The sequence below is a fragment of the Schistocerca serialis genome, chromosome 3, assembly GCF_023864345.2.
Source record: "Schistocerca serialis cubense isolate TAMUIC-IGC-003099 chromosome 3, iqSchSeri2.2, whole genome shotgun sequence".
In the NCBI taxonomy this organism is placed as follows: Eukaryota; Metazoa; Arthropoda; class Insecta; order Orthoptera; family Acrididae; genus Schistocerca; species Schistocerca serialis.
Genome location: NC_064640.1, coordinates 251,904,596 through 251,922,458, shown reverse-complemented (window position 1 = coordinate 251,922,458; position 17,863 = coordinate 251,904,596). Strand labels below are relative to the sequence as shown.

General features: G+C 43.7%; 1 protein-coding gene across 2 annotated transcripts in view; it reads right to left on the bottom strand.

Annotated features, from left to right (window-relative positions):
• The window catches only part of LOC126470001 (uncharacterized), a 192,845-nt gene that overhangs the window by 23,093 nt on the left and 151,889 nt on the right, over window positions 1-17,863 (bottom strand). For both annotated transcript variants that reach the window (XM_050097465.1, XM_050097466.1), the window contains one exon: window positions 5,312-5,449. In XM_050097465.1, the coding sequence (XP_049953422.1) occupies window positions 5,312-5,449 (138 nt within the window). The remainder of the gene's footprint in view (window positions 1-5,311; window positions 5,450-17,863) is intronic.

Here is a 17,863-nt window from a genome sequence, read left to right as displayed (position 1 = left end):
ATCGCAGGCAAAGTAGGAATCACAGCTGGATATCTGGAACTTCTCTGCATCATATCAAGCTCGTTGGTCTCCTGGTTAAGACTCTAGACTAGAATTTGGAAGTAGTGGGATTCGAATCCCGGTCCATACATTCTTAATTGATTGAGCTTACCCATTACGGATATTTTAGAACCTGTGACTGTTAACTGAATGTAAACACATGAAACTGCGACCAGTTACTTCTTTGAATAGTTATTTATTATTCCATAAACCGGTTTTCGAATCTTTTCAGGTTCATCTTCATCTCAAGAGTAAGATCAACCTGAAAAGGTTTGAAAACCGGTTCATGGGATAATAAATAGTTATTCAATAAAGTGGCTGTTTGCAGTTTTATGTATTTACATTCTTAACTGAGTATTAGCGAACGCATGAAAGAAGTTATAAAGCAGAATGAGATTTTCACTCTGCAGCGAAGTGTGCGCTGATATGAAACTTCCTAGCAGATTATAACTGTGTGCCGGGCCGAGGCTCGAACTCGGGACCTTTGTCTCTCGCGGGCAAGTCCTCTACCAACCGAGCTACCCAAGCACGACTCACGACCCCTCCTCACAGCTTCAATTCTACCAGTACCTCGTCTCCTACCTTTCAAACTTCACAAATCTCTTCTGCGAGCCTTGCAGAACTAGCACCCCTGAACGAAAGGACATTGCATGATTGCATGCCTTAGCATGAATTTGTTCGTTTGAGAACTTATTAACAGCTTCTTCATCATGAAAAAGAGCCAGGTAGAAAATATGAGGGAGCAAAAAAGTAAACCAAAGACGTGCTTTGGGTGCAAAGTACTTTAGCACTTCTCAGGGGGCATACTGGGAACGGGGAAATAAGTACACTCCTTGTGCATGGTGTTCGGAAATTACCGTTACAAACTTCTAGGACTTGCAGAGGAGAGTGAGCACATAACATTTTGAATAGGAACCTATGTCCGGAAACGTTCTACGACGATTTCAGTTCAGATGTTTAACTCATCCACTTCTGCTTGACGGAAATGCATTTAAGCGTGACGTAGTATAATTATTAGGTAGACTAACAATTCGAAAAGAAAATAACGAAACATCCATTTATAGCTTGGGCACATTTGTTTCTATTAACACTTAAACATTACGTGTTCACATTATTCCAGAACAAAAAAGAACCCAACATACTGTACGTACAGAACAGTACTGATGTATTACAACAACGGTTCGTTGTGGCGACCACCAACGTTGTTTACAGACATCGTATCTACAAGCATGTTCTGGTACATACTCTCCATCCCACCTGATGTCTCTTCAGTTTCTAGTTCAGTGTCCAGAACTCGTGTCAGCAGATCTTCCCCTATCTCTACAGGAGTCTCGTAAATTAAACTTTGCTTACGACGCCACAAGAAGTAGTCCATAGGAGTTAAATCCGGCGATATCCATCTTTCACGATATCGTCTGTTGAGATGTCTCCGGGCCGAACGTGAGACGTGAGGGGGTGCACAACCATGCTGGAACCACATTTCATTACGGATATTCAGTGGCACAGCTTCAAAGAACGGGTCCAGCACGTTTTGTAGGAAGGTCAACTATGCACGACTAGTTAGCTTGAGTAGAAGTAGACGTGGATACGTTCCACGTCTGAAACAAAACCGTCGTAGAACGGAAACGGTGCGTTACCGGAAATGGATTCCTATTCAAAATATTATGTACTCCTCCCCTTTACAAGTCCTAAAGGTTTGTAACGCGATTTTCCGACCATCCTGTATTTTCCTCAAGAATCCGCCGCGAGTGGGACAAACTTACATTTCAAGTACAAAACGCGTGCTGGAGGCTATGAAAAGTCGCTCTGAACCTTGATGTAAGATAAAAACGGTCAAGCATATTGTGAAATGATTTGTTAAAAAGTAAGAAACAAAATAGAACAGAGAAACACTTGACGCGCCTTTGAACGTTCCAGGGAATCGTGTACAGCTGCTGAGATGCTCGCAGATTAGTGACGTAAGGAGATCACTCAGTGAAACTCCACCACATAAATGCCCTCTAGTACTATTTAAAATTCTAAGGCTGTAAGTCAAACATTGAACTTTCAATTCTCAATCGGCACCTCAATTGCCGTACATGATCGAAAGGCGCGCCAAATATTTCTCTAACTTGATTTCTTTCTTGCCTTTAAACAAATCATTTCACATTATATTCGATCACTTTTTTTCAATTTTCCTCTTTTTTTTCAATAACATATTTAAATTTGGGTCGGTATTCTACTATTATTAAGAGAATACTGATCAATAAAAAGGTAAACAGTTTCAGTTTATGCTGCGAATTGACATCTTTTGACGCTGCTGCTGTTCATTAAATATTTCAATTTTCCCTCAGATCACGAAGTTTTCCCTAATTACACTGATTATTTTGAAGCAATTAAATACTTTTTTCAAAACTATACTTCACACTAGTCAGTTTGATACCCCGTTTGCCGGCCGGAGTGACCGAGCGGTTCTAGGCGCTTCAGTCTGGAACCGCGCGACTGCTACGATCGCAGGTTCGAATCCTGCCTCAGGCATGGATGTGTGTGATGTCCTTAGGTTAGTTAGGTTTAAGTAGTTCTAAGTTCTAGGGGACTGATGACCTCAGAAGTTAAGTCCCATAGTGCTCAGAGCCATTTTGATACCCCGTTTGTCCATTCCGCACTCTTCGTTTCGCTATGAAAATTTGGCCAAAAATCCTTTGTGTAATATCTAGGGAGTCATGTTTTGGTTCCGCTCAAACTTTTCACCAATATACAGGGTGAAAAGCATTTAAACCGACAAACTCTGGGAGGTTGTACGGGACATCAAAACAAATAGTTTTCCCTAATGTCACTTTTTCCTATGAGCATTATTTAAACCGGTAGAGGCCGTATTACGCTCTTCAGTTGTTAGAGGCCGTATTACGAACTTCAGTTGTTAGAGGGCGTATTACGCTCCTCAGTTGTAGGCAACTGCTGTCCACCAGAGTAGTAGTGGATTGTCTGTGTTTACTAATGGAGCGATACACCTGGAGTGTGTACACTGATATGGTTGGTGCGTACTACGTAGCGCACCGCAACAGACGAGCTGCGGTTTATCAACAACAATATCCTAATCGCCGTATCCCGCATCATACGACCTTTGCTGCTGTCTACCAACGTCTGCGTGAGACCGGGTTATTTTGCAGATTACCTGGACAGGGACGCCGTCGCACGGTAAGAACGCTGCAATTTGAGAAAGATGTCTTGCAGCATGTGGAGCGGTATCCATCAATCAGCACTCGTGCAATTGCACGTAACATGGGGACGAATCAGACGAATGTAAGAACAGTCCTTCGAGAGCAATTGTTACGTCCATTTCACATACAGCGTGTCCACAACCTGGAACCAATTGATTATCCACCCAGTGCACAGTTTTCGCAGTGGTACCTGGAACAGTGTGAAATGCGTCCTACATTTCCATCCTCTGTGTTGTTTACCGATGAAGCAACGTTCGGGCGTGATGGAGTCTTCAACATGCACAATTCGCATGTTTGGAGTGAGGATAACCCACATGCCACAGTTACTAGCGATCATCAAGTGCGGTTCTTCGTTAATGTGTGGGTCGGTGTTGTTGGGGACTGTTTAGTTGGGCCGTATCCGCTACCTAGGCCATTAAATGGCAGGCACTATTACAATTTTCTCGCCAGAGTATTGCCAGAATTGCTGGAAGACGTCCCGCTCCCTACAAGACAACGCATGTGGTTCGAACATGACTGGGCGCCGACACATTTCAGTCGTCGTGTGCGTCGATTCCTGGGCCGACGTTTCCCAGAAACGTGGATTGGCAGAGGTGGTCCTGTACCATGGCCTGTTCGATTCCCAGACGTGTCCCCTCTGGACTTTTTGTGTGGGGAGAGATGTGCAACCTTGTTTACGCAACTCCTGTTGCATCAGAAGAGGATCTGGTTGCCTGGATAGTAGCAGCAGTAGCAGCAGGAACAATTCAGGGTACTCCTGCGGTTTTTGCCCGTGTCAGACAGAGCATGATCCGACGGTGTAACCTTTGTTTACGTGTCAATGGAGCCATTTTTGAAAATCTACTGTAATTGAAATTGGCTTGTGTTAAGGACTTGGAAGAGCAGTTTAACGGAATTGATAGTTTCTTGAAAGAAGGATATAAGATGAACATCAACAAAAGCAAAACGAGTAAAATGGAATGTAGTCGAATTAAGTCGGGTGATGCTGAGGGAATTAGATTAGGAAATGAGACACTTAAAGTAGTAAAGGAGTTTTGCTATTTGGGGAGCAAAATAACTGATGATGGTAGAAGTAGAGAGGATATAAGACGTAGACTAGCAATGGCAAGGAAAGCGTTTCTGAAGAAGAAAAATTTGTTAACATCGAGTATAGATTTAAATGTAGGAAGTCGTTTCTGAAAGTATTTGTACGGAGTGTAGCCATGTATGAAAGTGAAAGGTGGACGATAAATAGTTTGGACAAGAACAGAATAGAAGCTTTCGAAACGTGGTGCTACAGAAGAATGCTGAAGATTAGATGGGTAGATCACATCACTGATGAGGAGGTATTGAATAGGATTGGGGAGAAGAGAAGTTTGTGGCACAACTTGACTAGAAGAAGGGATCGGTTGGTAGGACATGTTCTGAGGCATCAAGGGATCACCAACTTAGTATTGGAGGGCAGCGTGGAGGGTAAAAGTCGTAGAGGGAGACCAAGAGATGAATACACTAAGCAGATTCAAAAGAATGTAGGTTACAGTAGGTACTGGGAGATGAAGAAGCTTGCACAGGATAGAGTAGCATGAAGAGCTGCATCAAACCAGACCACAACAACAACAACAATGTGTTGTCTCTTGGTCATAAAAAATGGAAAAGTGTTTGTTGGTTTAATTAATTTGCCGCCAAAGAAATCTTCCTCTACCAGTTTAAATACTCCTCATAGGGAATAATGACAGTAGGGAAAAATATTTGTTTTGATGTCCCCTAAAACCTCCCGGAGTTTGTCAGTTTAAATACTTTTCACCCTGTAGTGCCTGCAAGGAGTCGGAAGGAGCAGTGGAATATAAAAGCCTCCATTCAGATTCCACAGTACGGGAAACGACATGTAGGCAAGCGATAGGCCACAGCAAGGGCAGTTAGTTTACTTATTCACGTTATGTTTGATTACAGCTCCTTGATTCTAACCCTGAGAGAATCATCACGCTCCTCGTGTTGAAGACGTCGGATCTCCTTTTGGACGAATGTTGAGGTAGTTCCAATCTCTGTCAGCGGGATGGCGTCCCCTCGTTGCGTTGTGTTTCTGGGATACTGACCTTTCCGTCCAGCGTGGCGGAGGGCGGCAGCCCGTTGCCGATGTACTCCACATTGTTGGCCTGGCTGTCGTAGTTGGACTGCGCGTCAGCCAGCTGCACCGCCAGCACCAGCGCCACAGCACACACCACTCGAGACATCTGCAACACACGCACAAGCACACCTGTAGTAACAGCCTTTAGTCCTATCGCAGACACTGCAATATCGAGAAACGGTACTAAAAAACTAGATTAGAATGAGGACTATGACACAAAAAGAGATTTCACAGTATTGTGAAAACAGTGACATCCACGAACTGAGTAATTAAGCATCCATCACACTCCAGTGTGTGAATGTACTCTCTGTAAGTCACTGGAAATTTGGCAACTTTGTGCTTGGTATTACGCCTCAAAACTTCAATTCTCACACCTACACGCCTTTAATAACTTAAATGATTCCACTGTTACTTAAATCACTATTATCTGAATATCTAACGTCTGCCATCGAAATTCTAAGACTAATGATTATTTAACAGATGTCTTACATTCTACGAAGTTCACTGCATACGAGATACCTCGCTGATTTACGAGGGGCGTTCAATAAATAATGCTACACTTTTTTTTCTGCAAGCAGGTTGCTTTTAATCCGGACTCCAGTACACCACACTATTCCCCACTCTTTCGGCTCCAAAATCCTATTTTTCAATATAATCTTCGTTCAGTGTGACGCCCTTACGCCATCTTGTATTGTATTGTATTGTATGTTAACCGGGGACCTAGAAACGACGGAGAGGCTCCGTCTTCGCCGCAGCCGCAGTGGTCCACTTCACCCCTCTGCCGCCCCACGCCGAACCACTCTTTCAGGGTTATTGTGCGGTTAGGCCCCCAGTTGACCCCCCCTTCCCCCCCCCCCCCCCCCCAAGGGAACGTCTCACACAAGACGAGTGTAACCACTATGTTGGCGTGGTAGAGTAATGGTGGTGTACGCGTACATGGAGAACTTGTTGGCGCAGCAATCGCCGACATAGTGTAGCTGAGGCGGGATAAGGGGAACCAGCCCGCATTCGTCGAGGCAAATGGAAAACCGCCTAAAAACCATCCATAAACTGGCCGGCTCACCGGACCTCGACAGAAGTCCGCCGGGCGGATACGTGCCGAGAACCAGGCGCTCTTTCCCAATCCGGAAAGCCGTGAGTTAGACCGCACGGCTAACCGGGCAGGCTACGCCACCCTACTGGGATGGCATGTACGGTTGCGTGGTACTACTCTACTGGTTGACGTCGGAGCCAACCTTCGACCGTAGATACTGGTAGACTGGCCTTGCTGTGCAGAAGCTATAGGGCTGGTGTGGCTCCAACATAAACCACGTGACTGTTGGCAAAACGTGGCGGGATTTCAAATCAGCGGTCTGCCATCCTATGTTTGTATTGTATTGGCTGCCAAACGCTTCCAACAAAAATTACGTTTTTATTTGCGAAAAATTATGTCATAACTACATTTGACCTGGATTTGTTCACAGTACCATTTATAAAATCTAACAAATACATCGAACGCCCCTCTGGTGGGCAGCGGGACGAAATTACTATAAACTACCAATTAAAGTAAAATGTCGTTAAAATTCTTTAAAACAGTAAGAGTGGGCTCGTGTCAAAACTTTAAACATTGGATTCGCCGCGTTTTGAGCTCTAGTCACTTATAAAAGAAAATGGGATATGGGAATTATGTCAACTATAGGTGCCAAAATTGTCGACTTTAGGAGCAGGTCCATTTTTGAGTATCAATTTTAGGTGCACTTCAAACGTTCAGTTCCTACTATTTTTACAAAAGTTTAAACTACCAGTTAAAAAAATGATATTTTAGATGAAAGGTGAGACTTTGAAGTTTCAGAAAATGATTTTGCAGCCTACATTTATTTAATAGTACAGGGTGTCCGAAAAGTCTTTCCATGATTACATAAATTGATAACTCAGGCTAGAAGTAAGATACAAATATGAAACTGGTGTCTAATTGTTTACAAACTCTCATAGTTTTTTTCACACATCAGTAAACTTGCACTTCCATTCTTGCCCAATGACGGTACACGTCGATATGACTTTGCAGTCGAAATGCTATCACATATTGAGGACGATGATGGTTATCTCAGACGAATTGCCTTTTCCGACGAAGCGACCTTTTTTGTCAGTGGAATAGTGAATCGCCATAATGTACGCATTTGGGGTTCACAACCCCCTGGCGAGGTCGTGGAGTGCACCAGAGGCAGTCCAAAGGTGAATATTTGGTGCGCGCTATTGCACGATCGAATTATCGGGCCATTCTTCTTCGCTGAGGCTACCATCACATCTACAATTAGACACCAATTTCATATTTGTATCTGACTTCTAGCCTGAGTTATCAATTTATGTAATCAGCGAAAGACTTTTCGGACACCCTGTATTAGAAGATAGAAAAAAAATTCTCTCCATGTATCGACTATAGGTGCTCTTACCTTATTATAATTTCATTTGTATATACAAAAAGGCGCGTATGCGCAGATGGCTTAAAGTTTTTCCGTTTCGGGGCCTGTATCCAAAGCTGCCTTCGATTTTCATCCTTAGGGAACCTACGAGTAGGAACGAGAAACAGCTATACTTACTTCTGTAACCGAATTATCACAGATACTTTCCAAAATGTAATATGAGTCTGACTTTACAGGCATCACTTTCAACAATTTAATTTACGCGATACTCTATTTCAAGTGTAAAAAACATATAAAAGTCACGTCAGCATATTTCAATAAACGTATCTGCACTATCATAGAAACACACGTGAAATGTAATGCCATTTCCCCCGACAAAACGCTGAGTACAGCCATAAGCGCAACACGAAACAACCATGTTTTGCCAACATTCACGTGACTTTAGCACAGAGATGTTGGAGCCACGAAAATGACGTCAGGGCCAGTCTATTATATTTATGGTCGAAGGAGCCAACGTCTCGCTGCATCAATAACCTCACGATCAGTCTCGTAACGCGCAGGCGATTCCGTATAGATGATCCTTCGTTGCTCTTTATGGTCTTGTGTTAGGCGGCGAGGAACCCAGCGGGCACACACCGTTGAGTACCCCAACTGGTAGACTCGCGTGTCAGCACTACCAACAGAGACGGCCAGCTGAGCAGCGAGGTGATTGATTGCGATCCATTGATCACCTCGAATGCGTGTGTCCGCACGTTCCAGCATTGCAGGAGTCACAATTGTGTGCGTCCGACCGGCACACAGGAGATCGGACAGGTTTGTGCGTCCTTGTTGCGATGACGACAGACGCGTCGCCCAACGACTCACCGTGCTCTTGTTCACTGCCAGGCCGCCGTTGACATTCTGCAAGCGCCTACGAATATCTGCGATGCTTTGATTTTTCGCCAAAAGAAACTCAATGACAGCTCTGTGCTTTGGACGCACCTCCGTTACAGATGCCATTTTGAGGACTATGTGCAGTCATACAATGAAGGCTTTCACGACCGGATGGTACAGTTGTTGATAATTCTTCCGGGTTATATGGCCGTGGTCCATGGAATTCTTCTATTTCTAACGTTTCGTCCAATACTACGTTGGACATCCTCAGAGGTATGGCTGGTCCTTCTGAGTCCTGCCGACTGACGAGTCGGGAGTCGGAGAGCGGCCTAAATACCGAGGAAAGTGGGCGTGGTCTAGCTTGCACATAGCAGAGAGAAAACTAGTCAAAGATAAAATGTAACTATCGATAATAGTCCGTCATAGATAAAAATCACTTATCGATTCTGTAACGCCACTGTCCATATCTCGCTTAATTTCAAGGCCTCTTCTTTTCTATTAAAATTATCTTCATGTTTATAAATTCCAATAGCCTCCCTGTACAGTCGTGGATAATAGTTCGTGGTAGCACTTAAAACTGTAGTTTCAGAAAACTTAACTACATGGTCACCTGACTGAAGTGCATGTTCCGCAACGGCCGATTTATCTATTTTTCCCCAGTCGGCAAAGACTTTTATGCTCCTTTACCCTCGTATTCACACTTCTTTTCGTAGTACCAATATAGACCTTGCCACAGGTACATGGAATTTTATACACACCACTAGATGATAATGGCGGCCTTCTATCTTTAACAGAACGAAGTACTTGTCCTATTTTTCTGGTAGGTTTGAATACCGGTTACACTTTGTGTTTCAGCAAAGTTTTGCCGATTCGATCTGTAACCTTACTAATGAAAGGTAAAGACACCGTGTTCTTCCATTGCTGTGTACCATCTTTGTCCTTTGGCCTGCTGTAATTAGGTCTTAAAACTCTATTAATTTCTTTGTTTGAGTACCCATTCTTTTCGAAGGCCTGTTTCAGATGATTCAGTTCCGTATCCAGATGTTCCGGCGTACACATCCGTTTTGCCCTGTCCACTAAACTTTTGATTACACCTCTTTTTTGTTGTGGGTGATGATTGGAGTTCTTATGTAAGTATCTATCAGTATGTGTGCTCTTCCGAAACACTTTATGTTTTAGACTGCCATCGGTCTGCCTCATGACTAACACATCGAGAAACGAAATAACCTGGTCTTTTTCCACTTCAATGGTAAACTTTGACTATTTTTCTCTCTGCTACTATGTGCAAGCTAGACCACGCCCACTTTCCTCGGTATTTAGGCCGCTCTCCGACGTCCGACTCGTCAGTCGGCAGGACTCAGCAGGTCCAGCCATACCTCTGAGGATGTCCAACGTAGTATTGGACGAAACGTTAGGAATAGAAGAATTCCATGGACCACGGCCATATAACCCGGAATAATTATCAACAGTTATGTGTAGTGCTGCCACCCATCGGAACTTCATGAAACTATAGGGGCTGAAGTGGGAATATTCCACGGTGTCCACAACAAATTCCGCATTTTTCCGACCGGAATTGGCCGAGGAAAAAAAGTGTTGCCTTACTTATTGAACGCCCCACGTATATCGTACATCAACTAATAAAACTCAACGATCTCCCTAAATTTTGGGCCGTCTTCCGATCTGTGCTGTGTCTTGAAAAATCTTCCAGAATATCCTTGCTTCTTGCCCCATTCTGCTGTTACAGCTGCACCACTACCGTTAGTTAGGATTTATTTATTTATTTATTTTTATTTATTTAGTTATTGTTCCGTGGGACCAAATTAGGGAGAAGTCTCCATGGTCATGGAACGAGTCAATACATGAAATTATAACACGATAGTAGAAACACATAAAATGAAATATAATAAACATATTCAGGCGACAAGTCGTCAGTTTAAATAAAGAAAATCAACAACGTAACATTGGAATTTGCTTAATTTTTCAGCTCTTCCAGGAGCACCTCGGCAGAATAGAAGGAGTGAGCCATCACAAGCCACGAACTTATTTCATGAACTACATTATTTGATACTGTTTCAATATTACACACAAGATCCTTCACTGCCAAGCTGGTGTCATCTGCAAACAGAAATATTTTTGAATCACCTGTAATACTAGGAGGCATATCATTTATATAAATAAGGATGCTAAACTCGTTCTGAGAGGAACGGGATCAAACTCCGCTCCAGGCCAATCATTGTTGACATTTTTTCTAAAGCACTCCAGCCAATAATAGCGATGATATCTTCACAGAGAAACTGCTGATTCCTTCCTACACCATTATCCAACTGAACTAGTGTTCTTCCCGTGTCTACTTCCTAGTTAAACTTCATCTGTCCTTTGACTGCAACAGCATCTTCCTTTCTTTTGATATATACGCACACTTTACATTCTACCAGAATGACGGTATCTGTGTCTTCTGTCGATATGTTAGAAATCAATCAGCATAAAATAAATATTTTCAGTCCACCGCTATGTCTCTTCGCATCTCTTTCCTTGCGTTGCCTGCCATCTCGAATCTGCGTTGTTGTTATCCGGTCCGTTCGCCCCGATTACTGTAATCCGGATTCCTGGAGATTATATGTTCCAGCTAGCATTCCTACATCATCGATTCAATCGCTAAACCTTAACTGAATTGAAAGATGTTCCAAAACATGCCCAGCGTACCTTGCAATTTACCGCGACTGATAATAATATGCTTTTTTCGGTGTTTATAATTTTATTATATGAGTCCTGGAAAGTTTTCTGTATAAGGCCACACTAAGGTGTCAAAGGCTCTGTATTTAATGAATTTACTGTCCTCGAATGTTAATTGCTAGAACTGTTTATTACAACGCTATAATGGACATGAGTGATTGTACTGCTTTGTGATCTTGGCTAGAACGCCTGATGCTGCAGGAAGTTTCAAAATATCTACGACAAACTTCAGGAATGATAAGTCCTATAGACGAAAGGTTCCTGTAAACACGCGTCAAAGGAAGCGTTGTTACTAAATTGCACGTTAAATGGTTAGAGGGTATATAGTAGCCACATGACATGGAATGCTCGAAGTACGTCCATAAGCAGCAATGGAGCGTCAGAGCCGTCTGATGTTACCTGACCTTGTCGAACAGCTGAACGAGCGTTTTGGGTACACTGTTCCACGCTGTTTGTGTCATTAAAAAGAGTATCATAAGTCAAATGTTTGATGTGCCCGTGCGACTGAAAGTGCAATGTGTTAAGGTCAGGAAACCAGACACGCCAGAGTACTGGACATCGACGCCGAGCTTCTGTCTTGAGTAAATGTCCAAAAAGCAATGTCTATAGAAAGTAAAGTGCTCTGAGGCATGTAACATATGGTGGGTCGAACTACGAGGGTCATACTTCGCACTACTGCTCATAGTTTCTCCACCAACAATGTCAGATATGCCAGTTCTTTCTGTCGACCTAGAAGCATGCATTGGTTGATCAGGTGAATGTGGATAATAGTTTGACGTTTCGTGACAACCACACCATGGGGATTAACACCTTCCCTTGTGTGAATCACCGAGCGAGGTGGCGCAGTGGTTAGCACACTGGACTCGCATTCGGGAGGACGACGGTTCAATCCCGTCTCCGGCCATCCTGATTTAGGTTTTCCGTGATTTCCCTAAATCGTTTCAGGCAAATGCCGGGATGGTTCCTTTGAAAGGGCACGGCCGATTTCCTTCCCAATCCTTCCCTAACCCGAGCTTGCGCTCCGTCTCTAATGACCTCGTTGTCGACGAGACGTTAAACACTACCCACCACCACCTTGTGTGAATGACATGTAAGATTATAAAGCAGTTTCATTCAGATACGGCGTAGTCGGTGAATAAAACGGGCTACAAAAACGGTAGAAACGAAGTGGCCATGTGAAAGAACCCGTGCATGGAAAGCAGCCATGCTTCCTGTGCTCTTTGATATATATGAGTGCAGGACATGGTTTTATATTGTTCACCCCAGACAAACGTGATTTACGAGCATTTCAATCTCTAATATGTCCGGTTTTATTTCGTTTCTCCCGGTTGTTTTTTTTTTTCTTCTTCCTTTTTTCTCTTTTTCTGAACTGTGTGATGACTAATCTCAATTTCTCTTACGCAGATGGCGTTACGACACTGTCATTTTATTGCAGATGCTTCGTATAGTTTCTTAATGTTATACGTTTCAATGCCATTGCAGTAATCAGGCGGAATATTTTCATTAGCGACGCCTATCTGCCCAGTGTCATGGAGCCGTCGCCTTTTCTCGAAGTTGTAACGACCTTGGCGACTTAAGTTTCTCCGTCAGTATTTAGCGTGGTGTACCCTAAATGTAAGATCCCAAGTTGTTCTTTGCAAAATATTTTACAGTGGCTTCATTTTCCAGACGCCTAACTTGTGCATCCTCTCTCAACGCGCTCTGATAGAATTTTCTGACTTGCCGTATTCTTCTTTGCAAGGCATGTAATGAGCTACTTCAAGGTGTTTTCGTTCTCACAATTTTTTTTTGCAGGTATTGCTTTTTTTGAGCATGCTATATTACTCTCGCTAGTTCAACAGCTTTAAGTGCACATCAAATCCTGTTCCTTGCACGGCTGGTAACCCTAGCTCTACTCGTAATACTTCCCAGTTAGGTTTCTTATACATGAGTTTTCCATTGGATTCGCGTTCTCATACAGCGATTGTATCTCATACTTCCGGGACTATAAGGTTATGACCGCTCCTTGTGATGCAATCTGTTACTACCCATAATTTGATTTTTCCATCCTCGTATCTCTTCGGCAGCCTTAGATTTGTATCGCTCTCCAACTCAGTCATGTTTTGAGAGTTGGCTACGTTCCTCGCCTTGTTTATTTTTTGTACATCAAATACATCTTCTACAGTCAAGTCTCTTGCACGAAAAGGATGTCGCTTTGTTCTCGACTCGACTAACTCAGCACCATTCACACGCTACCAGCTACCTGTCTTGTTGAACGTACCCTACTCTTGCCCTTTCAGAGCTGTGTCATTGCCGCTGCACTTCGCATGTGGTGAACGTGAATAGACGACAGATGCCATCTGTGTATTACACATAGAGGCATATTTGCTCTGTGTGATGTGTACAGTGGTACAATAGCCTTCACAGCCAATGCATCATCGTAGTATCTTACGGAATAGATACAAGGTGGCACTTTTTGTGCAGCGCCTATGCTTCACTACCAACTTATTATGTTGAACATACGTTCGTAAGAATAATGGTTCTTCTGTTGATACTTGGAAACAGCCTCACCGCGACGATTATTGCAAAATGCTAAGAAACACCCTGTGTATTACTGAAATCAAAGAGCAATCAAAACTCTTTCAAACCATAACTGCAATTCCTTGAGAGCGCATTAGAATTGTTTTAGAACGGTGAATTATAATAAATATTATGTTCGTAGATAAACATAATCGACCGTAAAGTTTGATACATTGATTGATGGTTTACATTAATCTGTAGCTTCCTTGGAATCTGTTGTGCCGGCCGGGTGTGGCCGTGCGGTTCTAGGCGCTTCAGTCTGGAACCGTGTGACCGCTACGGTCGCAGGTTCGAATCCTGCCTCGGGCATGGATGTGTGTGATGTCCTTAGGTTAGTTAGGTTTAATTAGTTCTAAGTTCTAGGCGACTGATGACCTCAGAAGTTAAGTCGCATAGTGCTCAGAGCCATTTGAACCATTTGAATCTGTTGTGACACGGACAAACGCTTAGAAAAAAAACCTTGGTGCTAGAGCACTCCCCCGCGGCAGTTGTCATCTTCAGTAAAGCTTTTCCTGATTTGTGACCACGCCGTCATGTTGTTTTATAGAGCAACGTTACGATCACTGTTAAAAACGGCTTCCATCAGAATGGTACATATTTCTTCTGGGCTATTTTAATTGGTGGTATTCATCCTGTTAACACTATATGTTTCCTGAACATGGCACTATTCCATCGGTAAACAAGACGCGCTGATTAACACCACTTACAACAGGAGGCGAAATATGAATCAGTAAAACATCACGATGACGCAATCACATCCCCATATACCTAGAAACGTTTTATTAATGATGAAAAAGCTAGTTTAAAACAGACGTTTCCAACAAACTATTTTTATTGCACTGGGAATGTTCAAATGTGTGTGAATTACTAAGGGACCATTCGTGGGCATGAATGCTTATGCTACTGACCTGTGAAAATTAAAATCAAGGAATTGCAAAAAATAATCAAACATCATTGGAGGCAGGAAACAAGCTCAGATAGGACAAACCGAGGAAAGTTGGACTCGCAGATCGAGTCAGATATGCAAAGAACTTGGCAGTATGAACCCACTTATCAGAATGACGTTGCATCTTCTCCGGCCTTGGTGCACGCACTGATTCGATTGGGAACGGTGTCATAAGGCCGCTGTTTCCTTTCCTGAGGCGCACAACTGTTATAACTAGTTCAAATGTTCAAATGTGTATGAAATCTTATGGGACTTAGCTGCTAAGGTCATCAGTCACTAAGCTTACACACTACTTAACCTAAATTATCCTAAGGACAAACACACACACCCATGCCCAAGGGAGGACTCGAACCTCCTCCGGGATCAGATGCACAGTCCATGAATGCAGCGCCTTATGACTAGTCCTTGATACTTTGGATACAGCCTCTGGCATTAAATTCACGTCGAGCTGGTCCCACACATGTTATATGTAGGACAGATCTGCGGATCTTGCCACGGGAGTACCTCAACATCATGTAGATAGCTCATAGAGACACGAGCCATGCGTGAAGGAGCATTGTACCTTTGAAAAATTGCACCATGATACTATGGCATTGGAGGTTACACATGAGGATGCACGATGTCCGTGACGTACCGTTGTGCCGTCAGTCACTACTAGACGTGACCTGAAGCCATACCAAATGGGCCCCACACCATAACGCCAGGAGTAACACCGCTGTGCCTTTCTAAAACATTGGGAGAATGGAACCTGCCCCCAGATCGCTGTCATACTCGCCGACAATGGTCATCCGGGGTAGTGCAGAACTGCGATTCATCACTGGACACAATGCGATGTCACTGATCGGCAGTCCATGCTTCCCAGTCACGGCACCACACCAAACACAGGCGTCTGAGTTGTTGTGTTAAAGGCAGCCTACGCACGGGACGGTAATTCCCCAATCCGGCTGTTACTAGTCTCCGAACAATGGTACAGGATAACACAGAATGATGTAGGAAGCTCATTACTTGTCCTCGGATGGCAGGCGCAGATGTGAAGGAGTTACGATGTGCTTGGTGCACTATACGGCGATCCTCCCATGTGGTGGTGGACTGGAACCTTGACGACGAGTATGGTTCAAATGGCTCTGAGCACTAGAACTTAGAACCAATTAAACCTAACTAACCTAAGGACATCACACACATCCATGCCCGAGGCAGGATTCGAACCTGCGACCGTAGCGGTCGCTCGGTTCCAGACTGTAACGCCTAGAACCGCATGGCCGACGACGAGTATGCCAGCCCCCACATTCCCGAACAGTACAACCCCGGACCACTGTCTTATTCGAATGTCGCACAAACATGAATATTGCACGATTCGACCAGCTGGCCAAATGGTGACCCACAAGGAGACCCCTCTCAAACTCTCAAAAATGGTTCAAATTGCTCTGATCACTATGGGACGTAACTCAAACTCTGTCAGGTGCTGATAACGCTGTCTCACACACATATGCACCATCTCAGTGACCTTCACAGCGATCACACTTCTGTCGCTGTTCACGCCCCTTATTTACCGTACCAGAATTGGTAACAACACTAAACACGACCAACACTAATGCACTCTGGTGGGCGTTCTACCTGTCACAGAGAATTGCAACTGTAATAATGTACATCCCACCCGATGGTGTATACGTTGTAAGTAGGCTGTTTAGGTTTTTATGTTGGTAACGCCACGTAGCGCTCTGTATGAAAATCACTGACTGTGCTGTGTGCAGTCTGTGGCTGGTTGGACTCATTGTTGGAGTATTCGCTTGTGTAGTGTTGGGCAGTTGGAGGTGAGCCGCCAGCTGTGGTAGATGTGGAGAGAGAGGATCTGGACGTGTGTCCGCCAGAAAAAGGAAATTTGTAAAGACGGTTGTCATTAATTGATAGATATATATGATGACTTTTGAACATTATTAAGGTAAATAAATTGTTTGTTCTCTATCAAAATCTTTCATTTGCTAACTATGCCTATCCGTAGTTAGTGCCTTCAGTAGTTAGAATCTTTTATTTAGCTGGCAGTATTGGCGTTCGCTGTATTTCAGTAGTTGGAGTAACGAAGATTTTTGTGAGGTAAGTGATTCATGAAAGGTATAGGTTATTGTTAGTCAGGGCCATTCTTTTGTAGGGATTATTGAAAGTCAGACTGCGTTGCGCTAAAAATATTGTGTGTCAGTTTAGTGATGATCAGAATAACTAAAGAGAGAAGTGTTTGAGTACGTTCAGTTTTACTCAGCTGTCTTTGTATCAAATAACATAGAAGCTTACTAGCACAGTCATTCATAATTTTTCTAAGGGGACGTTTCAACGTGCACGAAGTTACATTGACTTCCGACCATGTCTTGCGGATGCTTCACTTTTTTATTATGCAGCGTACACTGTCACAAGCTGAAACACATACTGGAAGAAGCACGTCAAGGCATTTCGCATACACTGTCTGTGCTGCACTTAGCGCCCCGCTCCGCATCGAAGTTGCAGAATTTAGTCGCAGGGGTAGTTTTCTCTTCATGTATTACGCCTACCGTTTCAGCACGTTGCGTGTTATGTAGTACCGGAGCCAGAGCTAATCACAGAAAACAGCGTTATGAGGCTGGAAAAGGAGAGACGGAAATCTAGGCCGCTTGAATACTGGCCGAAGGACGCGGTCGGCACGTTGGGAGTAACAGCTGAGCAGCTGTGCTACTGGCTAGCGGTTCGTGACTCCCTTACCTCAGCGGCAGCACTCGCGAAGCCTGAGGAGCTACATACAGAACTAACAACGTGACACAACACTCCTACAGCTTGCCTTCGAAACTCCAGGTTAAGCGGTCGTGATTGGCGGCAGCCTCGGTTCTAATTACGTATCTAAAGAAGCGTGAACTACAGCAAGGTGCCGTACTCTCGCCAGAACCCTCACAGTACAGTACGGAGCACCTAATGCACTCGGTGAGAATGGCATAGACCATAGAAACGTGCAACAAGCCAGAAATACTGAAGTATTTCGTTAAATGCT